Here is a 22,579-nt window from a genome sequence, read left to right on the forward strand (position 1 = left end):
ATTAGTCCTGAGGATGTTAATAGAGTAATTAAAAATAAATTAGACTTGAAAAAATCACCGGGATATGATTTAATAACTCAATCAATGATTAAGAACCTACCAAATGTGGCAATAATTGTGCTATCTATATTGTTTAATGCGATCTTGAAACTAGGAATTTATCCAAAAAATTGGAAAATTTCTCAAATAATAATGATACCTAAACCGGGTAAAGATTTATCCCTGCCATCTTCTTATAGTCCTATTAGCCTACTCCCTTGTTTGTCGAAGCTATTCGAGAAAATATTCCAGGAAAAGATAATACCTTTTTTGAATGATGGAAACATTATCCCAGTACACCAATTTGGTTTCCGTGAACATCATGGCACCATTGAACAGGTCAATCGTTTAACTGGAGAGATTAGAAAATCTTTTGAATTAAAGAAATATTGTTCTGCCGTCTTTTTAGACGTTGCTCAGGCTTTTGACAAGGTATGGCATAAAGGTCTAGTACATAAAATCAAATGTTTACTACCACTATGTACTCATAAATACCTGGAGTCTTATTTATCGAATAGACTTTTCAGAGTTAAGTTTAGTACTCTGTTCATATTTGCGAAAAATTATGGTTTTTTCATGCGAAAAATTTTACATGCTGTTTGACAGATAGCTGTCCGTGCGAAAGAAGTGCAGCGTATGTTATTTCGTGTGGAAAAATAAGGTTACCAGATGTATTTCACATGTTTTCCACAATAAAAACAGAGTACTGCTTTTGCGAAATTATTTCGCATATATTTCATTCCAACTATTTTATATGTAGTTTGACAGCATTTCGCACGAAATTTTGAACAGAGTACCTAGCTTTAAGTACAATGATTATGTGACGAGAGAATACAAGATTGGAGCTGGCGTTCCACAGGGAAGTGTACTAGGACCTACGCTATATTTCAACATTTGCTGATGATACTGCCATTATTAGCTCAGACGAAAACCCACTCATGGCATCTAGTCAACTACAGAATTACCTCGTACGTGTGGAGTCATGGTTGAAAAGTAAACATGTTACGTTCGCTCTAAGGAGAGGAAATTGCTCACCTGTCACACTCAACAACGTTAATATACCGCAGTCTGATTATGTCACCTACCTTGGTATTCATCTAGATAGACGGCTTACTTGGCGCCGACACATAGAAACCAAGAGACTTCACATGAAGTTAAAAGCCTCTAGCTTTCATTGGTTAATCAGTGACCAATCAAAATTAAGCCTTGAATATAAAGTCATCCTGTATAAGACCGTTTTAAAACCAATTTGGACATATTGAATTCAATTATGGGGAATGGCGAGCAACACCAGTATTGATCTTATACAGAGGGCACAATCTAAAATTCTTAGGACCATGACGGGAGCACCATGGTACATAAGAAATGAAAACATCCACAGAGACCTAGGAGTGACATTGGTAAAGGAAGAGTTCAAGAAAGTTCGTGAGAAATATATTGTGAAGCTGCGAAACCATCCCAATACGCTTGCAAGACAACTTGTGCAGACCCAAACCCGATCCAGGCTCCGTAGAGCAGATCTACCACCCCGCAAAAATGAGTGACAATTTACCATTATGGCTCTCTTGTTGAAGAGCAAATAGTATTAATTTTAGTTATAAGATTTAAATACTTATTGTAAGGTCGATAACAGACAGATTCAATAAATCAATAAAGCGTTAAAAAAAAAACTTAAAGTTAGTTATTTAACTTAAAGTTTGCTAATTTTAGTTATTTATAGAAGAATTATAGTTTTATTAGCAATAAGTCCACTTTTGAATTAAACTGTTAGTAAATTACCTGAAAGTATGATTTACCTTTTTGAAAAATTATAATATTGAACCCATTTTAATTTTTTAAATTTTATTTATTTAATTTAGATAAAAAGCATAAAAACAAAAAAATATATATATTCTTATAAAAAAAAACAAAACAATTAAGTAATTCATTAATTAAAATCATTTAAAAAGCTAGACATGCTGCTTGGTTTACTTTTTCCAATATACATATATTCCAATGGGAAATACGGAAATATTGAGGATGTTAACAATTTTTGCCAAAATCGGCCACAACTGGGTTCTGGAGCTCTTAAATAATGGTAATCCATCCATATTTAAATCAATTGTAATTTTTTGGCAATCGAGTATGGCACTTAAACATCTCATTATTTGTTTAATAAATGAATTGGCACTTAAAGGCATATCCAAGTTTTCTTCGACTAAAATTTTCAATGGTTCTTCGAAACACCTTCGTGATGGCCTATTTTTAAAATACCATTCCCCAATTTTTTCATTAAAAGTCTTTTTTTCTTCAAATTGATCATTGGAACTACTGATATTAATAATGTTTTCGACACTTTCTCCATCTTGAAAAGTATATTTGGATAAGAAAGGGGTTTTCAATTGTTCTGATCTATTTTTTTTTAATTTATTTAAACATTTATTTTTTTCTATCTTAAAAAGTCTTTTATTGGTACCACTCATTTTAAAAAATATATAAATTCTTATAACCACGATATCACTTAAAATCACGCACTGGACTGATTTTAATTTCATAATATAACACAAAATTGCAAATAGTAAAAATAGAGAATAAAAAAACTAACGGTTTCATTTTGAATAAATTCTGCATAACATTGCAATTAGCTTATAGTTAATCTAAAAATAGTTCACAAAATGTGCAATTGTAAAAACAATTTTATCAACAAAAAGCAAAAATGTTTAAAAGTTTGGGGAAATTCTGCATAACATTGTAGTTAGTTTATAATTAGTCAAAAAAAAAAATCATCAAAAGTCTGATCTTGTAAAAGAGAGAGAACAAATCTTACAAACAACAAGCTCTCAACAATAAATACACGTTTTGTATTTGGGGGAGTTCTGCATAACATTGTAGTTAGCTTATAGTTAGTCTAAAATAGATATCTAATAGTGTGTTATTTTCGTAGTCGAACACCAAATTTTTCGGCAGTGCTGCATTATATTGCAGTCAGCTTATAGTTAGTCTACAAAAGTTAACTAAAAGTGGATGATTTTAGTAGTGGACTAAAAAATTGCTTGCAGTGTAATTAATGAAAAAAATAAAAAAATGCAAAAATAAAACGGCCCTTTTTACATGTTCCACATTTGGATGCGTGTAACTTTTTATAGGGACGAGATAACTGTTAGCAAGTTGTTTTTATTTTATTTACAATTTTATCGCGAATATAGCTGATTTAAAACAAATTCGACCCTCCGCACAGTGGTCCAAATGCCGGAAAAAAGTCTTTTGAAAAGCCGTATCGACATAAAATTTTATACGTTTATACATTTCATCAGTATAAACAATCTAAGAAAAAAAAAATTTTTGGGCATGAATGTGTGTTTTTGTATGTATATTTTTTCTTTGTGGGTTTGTTTGAAGTCTATAAACGGCGAAACGGCTGGACCGATTTTCCTGAAATATTCACACCGTCTTTCTGTATGTGTGGAAGGAATTAAAGGATACCATTCATTAAAAAATTTGAAGTGGGCGAACCTTAAAAATAAGAATACAGCTCCTTCCTTGTAATGGACATGTTAAACTCTAAATGAAATAAAAATTGTTGAGGCAAAAAGTGGCAGCTAATTTTTTACACTTTAAAAAGCTACATATATATAGATGACGACAACATAAAAACTAAAGCTTAACTCTGTTAAATTACCATTTGAAATTCTAATAGAATTTGGACATTGAACAAAAATTTCACATTTAAAACACACATTTACATTAGGCTGTCCCGTCTTTGGATGAGAAACATGTTTTTCTAGCTACACTTTCACAAGAGGTATCAAAATTTGCGTAATTTTACACAGATTATGGTAAAAGTAAAAAAATCGAATATGCCATCTTGAGGGCTCTACTTTTGAAAACGTTTTTACAAACCTGAACCGTATGCTTAAAAAAACGAGATACAAACTTTTTTATTGTTATTTTATTGCAATTATGAGCAGAAAGTTAAATATATCGTTTATTTTAATGCTAAAAATAGTTTAAACATTTTCAAAATCTTATTAGCTAATAAAAACTTTATTGCTATATATTATTTAAAACCATTTAGCAAAGATTTATAAAAAAATATTCATACAAATTTGTACTTAAAACTTTTGGTAAACCTTTTTGGAATAAATTCCTATAATTTAAAAATTTAATAAAATCGAAAACCGAAAAATTCGCAAAATTTTAAAATAGAATATATATCTATACTTTCCCTTCTTTAATCAACATAAAATAGTTATGGGAATTTTTGAGCATTTATGCTACTTTTTTTACTTCCAAAGAACTTTTTCATGTAAAAAAATTATAATAATAGTTTGTTCGGAGTTTACCAAAATTTAAGTACTTGCATTCATAATTTCTTTAAAAAAGACCACATATCAGTTCCCAACAACATATATCAATATTATTAATACAAAAAACTATTTTATTCAATAATTAATAGGATATTTTAATAATCAAATATACACCTTAATATTCCATTTTTAATAGATATTAAATGTAGTATTTTTTTCATTCATCATTTGTTTTGTAAAACGCATTTTTCATTTGTCGCCACAAGTCACAGCTGCCCCAATGTACAATGTTCTCTTGTATTCAGTTGCATTTTTTTAAAAAAATATTTTATTCAAGTTACCATACGCAGCCCACAAACTTGTTAGTAAAATAATATACCGTACATGTACGTAGTGTACATTTTGAAAAGTACATAAACGCTACGAGGTAGTGAATGTGTAGAATGATCCGTACCTTATCGTAGTTTTTGCGAACATCATCTCACAAACGTAGTGTACGTTAGTGTTATTTTTCATTCGAAATTATTGTTTTATACCTTATTAGAAAGATAATTTTGTCTAGAAGATTATGATTAATGCAAATGTTTAAAAAACAGTATTTAAATAGGGAATTAGTGAATGTGTAGAATGAGGTAGTGAATGTGTAGAATGATCCGTACCTTATAGGGTTTTTACACTAGCGCACATCTAACATCTACCATCAATTTGCAAAGATGTTAACATCTTCCCATAATACCATGTTCACACGACGGCATTATTCGTCATTCACGCTCTCATTCGTCATTCAACCCCCAATTACGAACTGAATTACATGATTCGCCATGCAAAATTTCAAGTGCGAATTACCTTGTTCGTACGTAATTCAGTTTGAATTACCTTATGAATTACGAACGAATGACTGTCATCTCTAATTTTTATCGATTATTTATGTATCAAAATCAGCTGTCCAAACAAAATAATCAAAAAGATTTTTGTATTAAATAAATAAATATATTAAAAGAAATAAAAAAGTTAAAGCCACGCAGCTCTGCCATTCTTACATCTTTAAAAAATGTTCCTATCTCATTTCGTTCCACCTAACATCTTTCGATTATTTTAGTGTCACCACTAATAAATGGCATTTATATTAAGAAAAAAATGTAAACAAATATTTGTATAATAATGAGGGGACATTTTATTTGTTTGAAATATGCTTGTGAAATTATTCTCTTATTTAATTTTATACTTAGTATAAAAAAGAAAACCAGTCTCAATTCATTTTGTTTTCATAAAAACAATATGATTTTTAATATTTTTGCAATTTTACTGATGGTAGATGTTGCAAGTGTGAACAAATCTTTCAAGTTTTCAACATCTTCCATACGTTTCGCCAAAATGTACGTAAGTGTAAAAACCCTATTATCGTAGTTTTTGCGAACATCATCTCACAAACGTAGGTAATACTTTTTTGAATTTTAAGCACACATAAATGAATACAATGGTTTTTTTCTTATGTATGTGAATAGTGAGAAATAAAAAATGTCCAATGCTCAAAATTGAGAGGCTTTCTCATAATGTTGTTGATTTTTTTATCTCAACTATCTTTTAATGCATTATATGTTAGCTTTTTCTCAGCTAGTTGTGGTTGACTCTTAGATTATTTTCAATGAAGCCAACTGACTATTTTAACATGGGGGTGTCATTGGCAGTAGTCAATTGTCCGACTCTGCAGAACTTTTCAACTAACTTAAAGTCAGCTATGTAATAGTTAACTTAAAGTTAGCAATTAACTAACTTAAAATTGGTTATTCAAAGGTTAGCTTAAAGTTGGCTAATTTGTATGTAACTTAAAGTTAGTTATTTAAAACTTTAAGTTGACTAATTTTTAGCTAACTTAAATTATCTGCAATTCTTATGAGAAGCAGACGTGTTTTTTATTCGATCCGCGATTTAAGTGGTTTCAGTGAAAATTTAAATAAAAAGGAAAAATTTTGCGATTGGACGCAAAAAAAATAAATATTTCTCTAAGTGTTTAATATAAACAAACAAATTAAAAAAATATACAATAAGGGTACTCATTTAAACGCTTAAGTTTCCTATTTGTGCAAATGTGCAAAATTTGCGCGACGTGTTTCATGAACTCACCTTTTCAATTTTTTTCAGAAAATTTATATTTCATAAAAATGTCAAATAAAAATAAATTCAACAAAAGCTTTTAAAAAAATTTTTTCAAATTGCATACATTTTAATTTGAAAAATCTTGAATGAAAGTTAAATCTTTGGAACAAATGGTGGTATACATAGTTTGGAAGATTTTGTTTATATTCTATCTGTTGGTTAATGTTTTCAGACACAATGCCATTTAATCCAATCATTCTGTTCCAAAGTTACACAATTTTCACATGCACAAAATTTTTATATTTTTTGATTTTTATTTCTTATAAATAAAAATAAACAAAAGCAGCTGATTCATCAAATGCACAATAAATTCAAGTTTGCGAGTCTAAATTGACGCGCAAACTTATCGGAGTTGTGCAAACGAATTTCCATACATTTTTTGACAGCTCATTTGCGAGAGTGTAAAAATGCACAGATTGCACAGTTTGCGAGACATATAAGCGTTTACATGAGGACCCTTAATATAACAAAAAAAAATAGAAATTGGTTTAAAAGTGCTTTGTTTATTTTATTTTTTCAAATTTCGTTAAATTACTGTGAGCATATGAACTCTCATAATGAGAGTAGACTCAGTTTAAACGGCAGAAATTCCTACATATTTTTGAACGGGGAGGGTAAAATAGAAGTGCTAACAAAAATATAAGAGATCCAGACTTTAACAAAAATTATTTAACCGCCAAACCGATTGAGAGAGCGCGCTCTTGTTTCCCCGTGATACAAATACATGAGAACAATATTGCACACACATCATCACCTAATAATGCTTGTTTAGAACAAAGCATAAAAGAAAATAAAAAGTGTTCTGGTACAACAACAAATACTGTAGTAGATATAACAGAGTCAAGCTTATGATAATCCACTAACAACACCTAGTGAGAGTTTTAATGTATTTAACACTGTAAATACCGTGATGGAAGATAATGGTACATCAAGGGGTGCTATACCTAAGGTCGGAAATAAGATAAGTAAAACTAAATCTCCAGTTCAAACAGGTATGCTTAGATATATAAGAATTAATAAACGAAATTTAAGTCCCCAGAAAAGTCTGCCTTCTGAGAAAAATCAAAAAATTACTGATAACCCCTTGAAAAGTAACCGTTTTGTTCTCTTGAGTGAGGAAGATTCTAATCATCAAAAAAATTATGATAAATCCATCCGTAAACCGTTAAATCCACCACCAATATTCCTTCGTGAAACTAGCTCTAATAGCTTAGTGAAATCATTTATTGAACTCATTGGAAAAAATAATTTTCATATTGTTGCAATAAGAAAAGGAAGTGTGCAAGAGACAAAAATAGTTGAGGATTGTTATAGAAAAATCTCTCAACACCTAAATGACAGTAAGAAAAACTTTTATACATATCAACTTAAGAGTTGCAAGGGCTTGATAGTAGTCATAAAAGGTATAGAGTCCAGTGTTGATACAAACGAAATCAAGGAGGCCCTGGAAGAATTGGGCTATCAGATAAAGAATGTAGTCAATATATTTAATAGAGACAAGGTTCCTCAGCGTAATCGTCCAGTTCAGTGTAGTAATTGTCAGGAATTTGGACATACACGTAATTATTGTACCCTACGCACAGTATGTGTTGCATGCGGAGGCCTGCACTCTTCGTCACAATGTGATATAGTTGAGAATGGTCTCAGTAGGAAATGTGGTAACCCACCGCAGTTAGGTGGAGATCATTCCGCAAATTATCGCGGATGCCCGGTCTACAAGGAGTTACTAAAAAGATTAAGAGAGAGGCAAAAGCTGTTGAGAGGTGAAATAGTTGAATCAACACCTACAAATTCGGTATCTACATCTAGACCACTAAGCTCTGGAGTATCACAGAAAAATGGCCAGAAAGCTACAATTAATGCTGGAGCCAGCTCATACGCCAGTATTTTAAAAACGGGTTATCAAAAGCCAAAAGTCCCCCAAAATTTGGGAGGGTTGGAAAACCTTATGCAAACACTTACTGAGAATATTTCCTCTCTTAATCAAAATATGTCAGTCTTGCTTAAGCCGTTGTTAATTTGAGACACAATCTCGGCAGTTCTTTTTCTAGTATTTAAAATTCAAAAGAAAAAATAAAAATTATAAAAAAACACAAACAATTACATTTCATAAAATTACCAATAACAACTGTGTAAAGTGTATAAACAACGATCAACAAGCAAGATCAAGCGTACACGTAAAAGTGATGATGTTGACGCATCATGCGTAAACACAATGCCTAAAAAAATTAAACCCAATAACAATGTGCCTAATGTAAGCACTAACAATTATTTTTCGCCGTTACAAACCATCGATGATGACAAAATCGATGATGAAGTTATCATTATAAAAACAACAAAAGAAACAATTCCCCCAATAACAATTTAAAAGTGCAAAATCGAAGAAATTCATGAAATATGCAAATCAAAAAATATAACTGATTATGCGATTAGAAAAATATCAATTGGACTAAAATTATTTTGTAAAAATAAAGAAGATTTTGAAAAAGTTTGCAATGTTATGAATTTTTTACATATGCAACAAAATATGAATTTTTTACATATGCAACAAAAAACGATAAACCCTATAAGGCTCTTATCTTTGGTATGGATAAATATGATCCCAATATTATTAAAAAAAAAACTTACAGATTTAGGTCTAAAATGTTTGGATGTTAAACTAGTTATTAAAAAAAGTTCCTATAATAGCGAATATTGTATATATGTTGCTTATTTTCATAGAAAGACTATTACTTTAAAAGAGTTAAGACAAAATAACTCCGTAATCGATTATGTTAAAGTGCGATGGGAATTTCAACAGCAGAACAAATCGAAGATAACACAATGCTACAACTGCCAAATGTTTGGCCACGGCTCAAGTAGATGTAAAGTCAAAACCTTTTGTGCGAACTGTGCAGGTCATCACAAAACAGCAGACTGTAAGGAATCTTCTGTTAAATGTGCTAATTGTAATGGAGCTCATAAGTCGTTTTCTAATGATTGTCCCAGTAAGGTGAACTATATACAACTAAGGCAACGTGCACAACCAACTCCCCGACGTTCTGTCAACAACAATTTTGCAAATCCAAATTCCAGCAATTACAACAGAAGTTTTCCAAACGCCTTAAGGCAAAATGCTCCTACCAATTCAAATATATGGCAATCAACAAACAACAACTCATCTAACAGTAACAATGATGTCCCTTTTACAACTGAGGAAATAAAAAATCTTACAATAGAACTGATTATTAATCTTCAAAATTGCTAAACTAAGGTTGATCAATTTGAGGTGATAACTAACATCGCTTGTAAGTTTCTTTCATAATGGATAATTGTTTCGGCTCTGGAACACTCTAGGTGCCAAATCCCTCCAAAAAGTAATACGCCTATTTCAAATTCGGATATTGAAAGACTTCTTATCGAAAAGAGAAGACTCAGAAGAGAATGGCAACATAATAGATCACCTGCTGCAAAGCAGTACGAAAACTGAAAAGAGCCTTTCATTTAGAAGAGGATCGCATAAACGAAAATTATATTAGAAGTTTGACGAGTACAAAATACACAAATTTCTCTCTTTGGAAGGCAACGAGGAACATTAAGCCACCGGTAGAGGCACAAAGCGCTTTAAGAAAAGCTGACGGAACCTGGGCACGAAGTGCTATAGAAAAAGCCTCAGTATTTGCTGAACATTTAAGTGAAGTATTTCAACCCTACTCCACGGTAAATGAGTTTGAACTAGAAGAACTGCCAGCTTCAACAATGGCTAATGCAGCCCAATTCGATATTAGTCCTGAGGATGTTAATAGAGTAATTAAAAATAAATTAGACTTGAAAAAATCACCGGGATATGATTTAATAACTCAATCAATGATTAAGAACCTACCAAATGTGGCAATAATTGTGCTATCTATATTGTTTAATGCGATCTTGAAACTAGGAATTTATCCAAAAAATTGGAAAATTTCTCAAATAATAATGATACCTAAACCGGGTAAAGATTTATCCCTGCCATCTTCTTATAGTCCTATTAGCCTACTCCCTTGTTTGTCGAAGCTATTCGAGAAAATATTCCAGGAAAAGATAATACCTTTTTTGAATGATGGAAACATTATCCCAGTACACCAATTTGGTTTCCGTGAACATCATGGCACCATTGAACAGGTCAATCGTTTAACTGGAGAGATTAGAAAATCTTTTGAATTAAAGAAATATTGTTCTGCCGTCTTTTTAGACGTTGCTCAGGCTTTTGACAAGGTATGGCATAAAGGTCTAGTACATAAAATCAAATGTTTACTACCACTATGTACTCATAAATACCTGGAGTCTTATTTATCGAATAGACTTTTCAGAGTTAAGTTTAGTACTCTGTTCATATTTGCGAAAAATTATGGTTTTTTCATGCGAAAAATTTTACATGCTGTTTGACAGATAGCTGTCCGTGCGAAAGAAGTGCAGCGTATGTTATTTCGTGTGGAAAAATAAGGTTACCAGATGTATTTCACATGTTTTCCACAATAAAAACAGAGTACTGCTTTTGCGAAATTATTTCGCATATATTTCATTCCAACTATTTTATATGTAGTTTGACAGCATTTCGCACGAAATTTTGAACAGAGTACCTAGCTTTAAGTACAATGATTATGTGACGAGAGAATACAAGATTGGAGCTGGCGTTCCACAGGGAAGTGTACTAGGACCTACGCTATATTTCAACATTTGCTGATGATACTGCCATTATTAGCTCAGACGAAAACCCACTCATGGCATCTAGTCAACTACAGAATTACCTCGTACGTGTGGAGTCATGGTTGAAAAGTAAACATGTTACGTTCGCTCTAAGGAGAGGAAATTGCTCACCTGTCACACTCAACAACGTTAATATACCGCAGTCTGATTATGTCACCTACCTTGGTATTCATCTAGATAGACGGCTTACTTGGCGCCGACACATAGAAACCAAGAGACTTCACATGAAGTTAAAAGCCTCTAGCTTTCATTGGTTAATCAGTGACCAATCAAAATTAAGCCTTGAATATAAAGTCATCCTGTATAAGACCGTTTTAAAACCAATTTGGACATATTGAATTCAATTATGGGGAATGGCGAGCAACACCAGTATTGATCTTATACAGAGGGCACAATCTAAAATTCTTAGGACCATGACGGGAGCACCATGGTACATAAGAAATGAAAACATCCACAGAGACCTAGGAGTGACATTGGTAAAGGAAGAGTTCAAGAAAGTTCGTGAGAAATATATTGTGAAGCTGCGAAACCATCCCAATACGCTTGCAAGACAACTTGTGCAGACCCAAACCCGATCCAGGCTCCGTAGAGCAGATCTACCACCCCGCAAAAATGAGTGACAATTTACCATTATGGCTCTCTTGTTGAAGAGCAAATAGTATTAATTTTAGTTATAAGATTTAAATACTTATTGTAAGGTCGATAACAGACAGATTCAATAAATCAATAAAGCGTTAAAAAAAAAACTTAAAGTTAGTTATTTAACTTAAAGTTTGCTAATTTTAGTTATTTATAGAAGAATTATAGTTTTATTAGCAATAAGTCCACTTTTGAATTAAACTGTTAGTAAATTACCTGAAAGTATGATTTACCTTTTTGAAAAATTATAATATTGAACCCATTTTAATTTTTTAAATTTTATTTATTTAATTTAGATAAAAAGCATAAAAACAAAAAAATATATATATTCTTATAAAAAAAAACAAAACAATTAAGTAATTCATTAATTAAAATCATTTAAAAAGCTAGACATGCTGCTTGGTTTACTTTTTCCAATATACATATATTCCAATGGGAAATACGGAAATATTGAGGATGTTAACAATTTTTGCCAAAATCGGCCACAACTGGGTTCTGGAGCTCTTAAATAATGGTAATCCATCCATATTTAAATCAATTGTAATTTTTTGGCAATCGAGTATGGCACTTAAACATCTCATTATTTGTTTAATAAATGAATTGGCACTTAAAGGCATATCCAAGTTTTCTTCGACTAAAATTTTCAATGGTTCTTCGAAACACCTTCGTGATGGCCTATTTTTAAAATACCATTCCCCAATTTTTTCATTAAAAGTCTTTTTTTCTTCAAATTGATCATTGGAACTACTGATATTAATAATGTTTTCGACACTTTCTCCATCTTGAAAAGTATATTTGGATAAGAAAGGGGTTTTCAATTGTTCTGATCTATTTTTTTTTAATTTATTTAAACATTTATTTTTTTCTATCTTAAAAAGTCTTTTATTGGTACCACTCATTTTAAAAAATATATAAATTCTTATAACCACGATATCACTTAAAATCACGCACTGGACTGATTTTAATTTCATAATATAACACAAAATTGCAAATAGTAAAAATAGAGAATAAAAAAACTAACGGTTTCATTTTGAATAAATTCTGCATAACATTGCAATTAGCTTATAGTTAATCTAAAAATAGTTCACAAAATGTGCAATTGTAAAAACAATTTTATCAACAAAAAGCAAAAATGTTTAAAAGTTTGGGGAAATTCTGCATAACATTGTAGTTAGTTTATAATTAGTCAAAAAAAAAAATCATCAAAAGTCTGATCTTGTAAAAGAGAGAGAACAAATCTTACAAACAACAAGCTCTCAACAATAAATACACGTTTTGTATTTGGGGGAGTTCTGCATAACATTGTAGTTAGCTTATAGTTAGTCTAAAATAGATATCTAATAGTGTGTTATTTTCGTAGTCGAACACCAAATTTTTCGGCAGTGCTGCATTATATTGCAGTCAGCTTATAGTTAGTCTACAAAAGTTAACTAAAAGTGGATGATTTTAGTAGTGGACTAAAAAATTGCTTGCAGTGTAATTAATGAAAAAAATAAAAAAATGCAAAAATAAAACGGCCCTTTTTACATGTTCCACATTTGGATGCGTGTAACTTTTTATAGGGACGAGATAACTGTTAGCAAGTTGTTTTTATTTTATTTACAATTTTATCGCGAATATAGCTGATTTAAAACAAATTCGACCCTCCGCACAGTGGTCCAAATGCCGGAAAAAAGTCTTTTGAAAAGCCGTATCGACATAAAATTTTATACGTTTATACATTTCATCAGTATAAACAATCTAAGAAAAAAAAAATTTTTGGGCATGAATGTGTGTTTTTGTATGTATATTTTTTCTTTGTGGGTTTGTTTGAAGTCTATAAACGGCGAAACGGCTGGACCGATTTTCCTGAAATATTCACACCGTCTTTCTGTATGTGTGGAAGGAATTAAAGGATACCATTCATTAAAAAATTTGAAGTGGGCGAACCTTAAAAATAAGAATACAGCTCCTTCCTTGTAATGGACATGTTAAACTCTAAATGAAATAAAAATTGTTGAGGCAAAAAGTGGCAGCTAATTTTTTACACTTTAAAAAGCTACATATATATAGATGACGACAACATAAAAACTAAATCTTAACTCTGTTAAATTACCATTTGAAATTCTAATAGAATTTGGACATTGAACAAAAATTTCACATTTAAAACACACATTTACATTAGGCTGTCCCGTCTTTGGATGAGAAACATGTTTTTCTAGCTACACTTTCACAAGAGGTATCAAAATTTGCGTAATTTTACACAGATTATGGTAAAAGTAAAAAAATCGAATATGCCATCTTGAGGGCTCTACTTTTGAAAACGTTTTTACAAACCTGAACCGTATGCTTAAAAAAACGAGATACAAACTTTTTTATTGTTATTTTATTGCAATTAATGTACAATAAAATAAAACTTATAATAAATGACTAACCGTAATAATTGGTATATAATTTGAAAGTGAATGTTTTGGGTCAGGAACAATTTTTTTCCGGAATTTTTTTTTTAAAAAAATTCGTTATAACCGGTGTACTTTATAAACGAACTCCAATGTATCGATCAAATTTGTAGTGTCGTTTTTATATATAGTCGTGGCATATTTATAATATGTGTCGAATTTAAGGATAGCGAAATATAATCATGAAAATAACTACTTTTCAAAACTTTGAAGATCGGTAGAGTCCTAAAGATATAGTTTCATTTTTAAAATCATTTTGGTAATCTACGATCAATTACGCAAATTTTAGGAGGTCTTGCGTTAGCGAAATCAAAAAAAATCTCGGGACAACCTAATGTACATAATTAAATGTTTTTCTAAACAGAACATATTTTATGAAAAATTTAAACAGTGATTTTTACTCTTATTTTTTTTTAATTGTTCTTATTATTTTTTGACGACAATTTCACTTGCACTGTTAAATGTCGCTTGAGATATTAATTTTTTAACAAAGTAACAATTACTTGTTTTTGAAGCAATGTATCAATGCTAGTTTAGCTCTTTAAAGAAAAAAAGATGCCGTTATGTACTATGGACACTTGTCAACATATTAATATACAAAAAATTTGCTTTTGAAACATTTAAAAAAATTATTTTTTTTTCGGCTAGATTGAGCATTTGGACCACTGTGCTCCGTAGGCCCGCCATGTCTAAAAAACCAAAAAAAGATCGGGCAAAATTAAAAAAAATAAATAAATAAACCCAAATATCTCTTCAACTAAAAGAGATAACCTACATGTGTAAGCGTATTTAAAATTTCAGCTCATTGGGATCGTAAATGGATTTTTGGCGAATATGAGACACGAGGTGACCAACTTTGAGGGGCACACACTGGCCCCCAACTGAAAGTCAACTCGAAAACACATCAGCTCCAAGCATATGAAATTTCGTAACAATATATGTATTAGTTTGCGAGATACAGAATTATTTCCAAAAAAAAATCGTTTCTAAATCTCTGTTCTACAATGCATTTTTTTCCCCATACATCTTCCAACTGAGACCAATGACAATGTAGATGCGACTAATCCAAAGCCTGTATTCAGTTTCCACTTAAATTTAAACAGCGATGGCCTAGGCCGTCATATGGGTCCAACTCTACCGACAATGTAAGCAAAGGTCGGATGGGTCCAACTCCACTGACTTTTTTTAATCGTCTTAAATTTCTTTTACTGAAGCCTAAAAGAAATTTTAATATAAAAAACACACAACAACACTTACTATTTTTAATTTGTATTTATTTATTTTATTTAATTAATTATTTATTTTTAATGCCACAATCACGGTTAAACCACTTGTACTTTCAAAAACTTACAATATGAAATTTTACTTTGAAAGAATAGAAAAAAACAAAGAAACAACAAAAAATAAATAACGGGACACGGCTGAACCAAAACAAACAACAAAACTATATTAACAATATGATACTACATTACATAGCCATCCAATTCAGATGCAAGTACGATAACAACATTTTATTCGATTTTGTCTTTTTCTTTAATTCTATGTATTTCATTTTACAATAGAATAGCAATAGGACTCATCTCAATCGGATGCTAGTTGTATACTCTTAACCAATTTTATTTTATGTTTTCCTATTGACATAATAGTATACATTTGGATGTGTTTTAAATTGTAATAACCTGCGGACTGCTGGGTAACTGTTTATTGTTGGAGTTTTGTTTAAGCTTTGATATTTGTACAAATAAAGCTTGAGTGTCTGTAATTCTCATTCACTCTATAGCTTGATTTGTATAATATCTTAAGTTTTTCTAAAGCCTTTTGGGAAAAGGTTTCTTGATGATCTGGCCTAAAGAACCAGTGAAATGCGCATAGGAACTAGCTTATCTCCCAACAATAAATGTCAGTGAATTTATCAATAATTGGGAAATTTAGCACAATTCTTACTATAAAATTAAAATTGTTTTTTCATGAACATGAGTGACAAATGAATGAATATTTGGTACTCAGCTTTTTTGTAAAAAAAAACAAAATACACAATGCAATGAAACCAATACACATCCAAACATACGTTTTGTTGCTTTTTTGTCAAAGCATGCAATAAATTGTATTTTTTTGATGAAATTTTCAGAGGTTGTCTAGGATTTTTGCTCATATCTCCGTTATTTATGGACGGATTTTGCTGATTTTAAGCAAAAGCATGCCTGACAGAATTATTGAAGATTTGGATCCCGAAGATATCTGGGGTCTTCAGAAAATTGATTTCAACTAACAGACAGACAGACGGACATGGCTTAATCGACTCCGCTATCTATAAGGATTCAGAGGGTCGGGTTTAGAGGGTCGGCAAATTATATTGTGGAAATTATAAACGGAATGACAAACTTATATATACCCTTCTCACGAAGGTGATGGGTATAGAAATGGTATAAAAAATGTATAGTAATTCATAAAATGAGAACGGGTAGGCCGATTTCTATAACATTTTTTGCCATTTGTTCGTATTTTCGAGGAGAAATTTTTTTTTTTTTGAAAATCCCTCCGGAAAAGTCGGAAAAATCGAGTTTTTGTATGAAATTTTGGTCAATTTTAAAAATGATACTATTTCTTCGTTTGTGTTCCGATTTCAAAAAAATTACATACATATATAGAATCTTCTTCTCTTCTCATTGAGCACTACATAAAACCTCGTCGTAGCTACAAATTATCTCTTATAGCTTAGGAGATATCCGCATTTGAAAATTAAATTTTCAACATTTTTACTCCAGTTTTTTGATGACCGCGGTTCCAAATATTTACCGATTTTCTCCATTTTTCTTTTATAGGATTAACTACAGATGTATATATCAAATAAAGGAAGAATTGTTTAAAAACCATGACTGAGTCCAAAGTTATATGCATTTGAATTAAAAAAAATTAAAAAGGCGATTTTTCGCTATTTTTTTGAGGAAAAAAGTACTTTTATTCCTTTTCAGTTATCTGAAAAATTTCTAAGAGTATGTATAATGAATTTATGCTTTTTGAAAAGCTAAATTAACGTCAAAAAATTTATAATTTTTGATACCCAGGGGACCAAGTCCATTCAAAAAACGCCTATTTTTATGTAAAATTCAACTTTAGGGCAAAAATTCTCAAATCGCATAGTCAATATTAAAATATAGTAACCCATTTTAGATGGCCCAATATGTTCTTAATTATTTTGTAAAGGGTTCCGATAACCCCGCCCCTGGTGTGGATATTATAGCCAAAAAACGAAAATATCCCATTTTTGGAATAAGAAAATCTATACAAGTTTAAAATTTCATTAAAAAATATTCATAAATAAAAATTTTATTATAATTTGAAAAATTTGTATCTATGCAAAAACTCAATAAAAAGCATTTTTTGTCATATTTTTCAAAAAAGTATTCCATGAATTTTTTAATTGTCAAAAGTTATATACATTTTTGAAAAGTAGACAAAATCCTCTATCCATTGATATATAACTTGTCTACCTTATGTTTTTTACTTATATTCGCATATAATTTACGGTTTTTGTAGTGCTCAATGAGAAGATTCTATATATGTAATATTTTTGAAATCGAAACACAAACGAAGAAATAACATCATTTTTAAAATTGACCTTACCCGAGGTGTCCTACTTTGGGGACCCTTGGCCCAGCTCCTGGTGGGCTCATGAGGCCCAGATTCAAAACTTAAAAACGACAACACTTCCCCTTTGAGCATGTGAAATTTCATTCAAATCGAAGTAAGGGTTTAGAAGTTACAGATTTATTTCCCTCTTTTTTTTCTCATACCACTGTGCGTTGCTACGATGGAAAAAAACTTGGAAAACGACCTAGCGTGGGTTATAGGGCTTGCTGAGTACATCACAAATTGTGTCGAAAAATTTCCGAAACACCCTCAAATTCCGAAGTCATTCTGAAAAAAACATTTTTAGTGATGTTCGTCAACTTATCGATCTGTAACTCAGTCAGTTTTTGTACGACTTTAAATTTTTTAACGTGTTTGGGAAGAAAACTGATTACGCTTTAAAACGACGTGTATTTTTTGATACATTTGTAAGTTATAAGTATTGTTTTTGTTAAGAATATCTAAATTTTTTTTATTTATTTCGCTTTTCATTGATCTTTTTGATATGGACGCTTATAAAACTTTATACCAATGTATAAAGGAATTTTAGTTCTTAACAAAACATGGTTTTAATTATTTAAATCGGATGAAAATTGTAAAAGTTATTCAACTTTTCATTAACATCTATTTTAGTATCTTAAACTATACAAAAAAAAAAACAAGAGAATATTCGGCCGTGCCGAATCTTAAATACTCTCCACTTAAATATGATGATATAACAATTGAAATAATATAACAATTGTAGAAAGTAATTTATAATCGAAATAAATTCAGATTCTTACCATTTTCAACTTCAATTCCTATTATAAAGTATGAAATTTAACAATTTATATACTTAATAATTGATTGACATTACGCGTATGGCTCAACATTTTTCCTTATTATTAAAAGGGTATACAAATATATTTAGACAACGTTCAAGAGATTTCTATGTATTTTAATTGAATTTCATCTTTACAATAGTTTTATGAGTATTATAGTTATTATCGCAAGTGGAACTTATATGGGTGCTGTGGCCAATTATGGACCGACATACAAAAAATTCCAAATTGATTTTTGGATACAAATTACTAATCTGTGTATTATTTTCGTTCAATATATGGGAGTTATGACCTATTGTGGGCCTATCGCCATATAATATTGTAACGTAATTTCTTAGTATTTGAGTGGACCTCATATGGGAGCTATGGCGAATTATGGACCGATATTTAAAAGATCTTGTAGTATGATTTTTGGATACAAATTGCAGATTGGTGTAAAATTTTGGTTCAGTTCAATATTTTTTTGGATATTTGTGTAGGTTAATGTGTTTTCCGGTTCTTAGGCTCCATCTATGACCAATTGTGGGCCGATCATCATAAAATTTGGTACAGCAATTTTTATAAATGTTGACATTTTTTGTTTCGAATTTGAACTTGACAACTGTATTTTTAAGAAATTGATAAGAATTTTAGAGATTTTCAGTAGTGGACCTATGGTCATATATGGACCGATATTCACAAAATCCAGTAGTAAGATAACTGGATACAAATTACTGGTCTGTGTATAATTTTGTATTGATATCGATATGTTTTAGATATTTATTAAGGTTAATATCTTTTTCGGAAACGGTCCTTATATGAGAGCTATGACCAATTATGGGCCAATCTTCATAAAATTCGGTTCAGTGATTTTTATGTATATTTATAAGAGATTTATGAGTACTTAACTGATTTTCGGAAGTGGATCTTATATGGGAGCTATGGTCAAATATGGACCGATATCCACAAAATCCTATAGTATGATTTTCAAATATAAATTACGGATCTGTGTAAAATTTTTTTTTGATATTGATATTTTTTAAATATTTATGCCGATTAATGTGTTTTTCGGAAATGGTCATTATATGGGAACTATAAAAAATTATAGGCCGATCTTCATAGAATTTGGTGCTGCTGTTTTGGTATACATGTGGATTATTTATATTCAATTTCAACTTGATAGCGATATTTATGCTTATTTAAGTGATATTCGGAAGTGTACTTTATATGGGGGCTATGGTCAAATATTGGCCGATCCACGAAAAATTTGGTAATGTATTTTTTTTTACTACGAAACTTATTTTTGCTGAATTTTCTATGACGGGAAGAAATTTGTATGGGGACTAGGAGAAATCATGGACCGATTCTTATAATTTTCACCAGAGTTACTCCTTTTATCATAAAAGTAACGAGTGCTAAATTTTATGGTATTAGCTGCAATATATTTACACCAATGACCAAAACTATTTTAAAATGATACATTTTTTTTGATGATGTCCCACATTTTGATTCATAACTTTGGTTCTACTGTACCGATTTCGCTGATTTTCAATACCAAACTGCTTAGCACAATAATAAACATTTGTTTTTCAATTCTGCTAAGTTTGTTTGCGTATTTTGGACGTGAGCGTGTTTTACACAGACGGACAGGCGGACATAGCTCAATCGACTTAGAATTTCATAAGGATCAATAATATATATATACTTTGTTGGGTCTAGAATGAATATTTCTCAATGTTACACACGGAATGACAAACTTATATATACCCTCATTCACCACTTATGGTGGTGGAGGGTATAAAAAGATTCGTACAATCTTTAATTTACAAGGTAAATTTTTTCGATTTTTTTTAGAAAAAGTTCAATAACTTTTGCAAATATAAACCGATGTTAACAATTAATGTCTAATTTTTTGTCTATATGAAACTGTCTTTAAAACACTGTCCAAAAAAAATAGGTTTTCATAGAAAAAAATTAAAATAGCTATTGTTGAATTTGAAAAATTACTAAAAAAAATAAAAATTAAACCGAAACTTTTTATCAAAACTTAGACAATTTGTTAGAAAACGCATTTTATGTATACATTTTGTGAAAGCTCAATTCTTTGCCTATACATAATTGTTTAAAATTTTTAAATCGATATAAAAATGTGTGAGTTAAAGGTACTAAAGTACTACGACCTACCATTAAACTGTTTTTTAAAAATTTTGAGGGTGTTTCAAAATCTTTGAAAACAGTTTTAGTATGTCCTCATCTAGTCCTACAACCCCCACTAGATCGCTTTTCAAGTTCTGACAAAAAGTGTTATTTTATAGCAGAGTGTAATGGCTTTCCAAATCAAACAATAGAAAGTTCTTAGTGTAAATCATGGAAAATTGCGGAAAATGCGAAATGTTGTATTATTACTCTAATGTTTGTCTGAAGGCTTAAAATTGGGGCGAGGCAAAGTTCGCCGGGTCCGCTAGTTTATTATAAATTTTTGTTTTCCATACATATTGAAATATTTTTTAACTTCAATGACAAGTGTTTTTGTTATAAACCAAATTTTTTTCACAAAATTAAATAATATGTATTTAAGTTATTAAAGGAATTTTAAAAACCAGTTACAAGCAACTATTTAAAATTGATGTCACTCGTAAATTTTTAAAATCCTTTTTTAATACATTAAAATTTGTCCCGCGTTTTTGAAATATGAAACAGGCAATCCTAGTTTATAACCTTAGATCAATTAGATTATATTGTTACGTTTTAACCTTTTTTTTTAAAGGAAATAAACCAAACGTTTTGGTTTATTTCCTTTAAATAAACCGGATACTTTTGATTGCAAATAAAAGCCGTTTAGTAGTTTGAAAATTGTAACAACTCTTTACTTCTTTAAAATGTACAACAACAGAATTAAATAGCCACTCAATGTTTTTTATACACGTTTATAAATTCTCAGAAATACAGACACAATTTATAATGTACAGGAATTTACTTGAAAAACACAACACACTTTAAGGCACTTAGTTGATGTTTATTCGAAAAGCGTCTCTGATAAACTGACTCACGACTGCAACCTCTGCCACTATTTATAACACTGCCATCTGCACTCTAGATTGCTCTTTAACTGTCAAAGTTCGAATATTCTAGCTCATACGCCATCTGTGGTGTACTTTCTACAATGTTCTTTAACTGAATATTCGAATTCAAACAGCGTTGCCAACTTACGATCAATGGTCAACTGAAAGCTTTTATTTAATAATGCCCACAGATATGTTACAGTTTGCTATTACAGCAATGTTATTTAAAAGCATTATGCTACTTTTAAATCATCCCTTAAAATCGTTATATTTGAATTCAAGTACAATTTCGTAACAATTTATTATTATTTACAATTTTAATTTATAAAATAATTAATATCAATAATTTATTTTCAGAACTAGCAAAATTCGTAGCCGTGCAGCCCTCCAACACAATATGTTGTTTGGCGAAAAGAAATAGCTAAATGTGGAATACAAAATAAATACAAAAAAATACGTACTTATGTAAAAAGAAGTATAATATTAGAATTATGTGATAATTTCAAAATAACCAATTTAAATACAGAACAATAAAATGAATAAACAATTATTTAACCAAGTTTTGTTATTTATTTATTTGTATTTTTCCTTTACATTACGCCTGGAAACTACAATAAGCATAAAGCCGATCAAGTATAAAGTAGGAATATGAATATATATATCATATTCGCAACTATAAATATTGCGCTGTACCAAAGAATAGAAATCATATAGAAGGCGCATGTGAACGAAACCCAAAATATTTTTGAAAAGAAAAATCATGATGGTGGGGAGAAGACAAAAGGGAAAGAAGCACAAACAAA

The 22,579-nt window shown here is 30.4% G+C and overlaps 1 protein-coding gene across 1 annotated transcript in view; it reads left to right on the top strand.

Moving 5' to 3' along the window:
• Klp31E (kinesin-like protein 31E) overlaps positions 1-22,335 on the top strand; it is a 672,978-nt gene extending 650,643 nt beyond the window's left edge. Inside the window, exon 11 of the mRNA XM_065502432.1 lies at positions 22,134-22,335. Coding sequence (XP_065358504.1) covers positions 22,134-22,197 — 64 coding nt within the window. The 3' untranslated portion in view covers positions 22,198-22,335. The remainder of the gene's footprint in view (positions 1-22,133) is intronic.
• Positions 22,336-22,579: the final 244 nt, after the last annotated feature.

The sequence above is a fragment of the Calliphora vicina genome, chromosome 2 (assembly GCF_958450345.1).
Source record: "Calliphora vicina chromosome 2, idCalVici1.1, whole genome shotgun sequence".
Lineage (NCBI taxonomy): Eukaryota > Metazoa > Arthropoda > Insecta > Diptera > Calliphoridae > Calliphora > Calliphora vicina.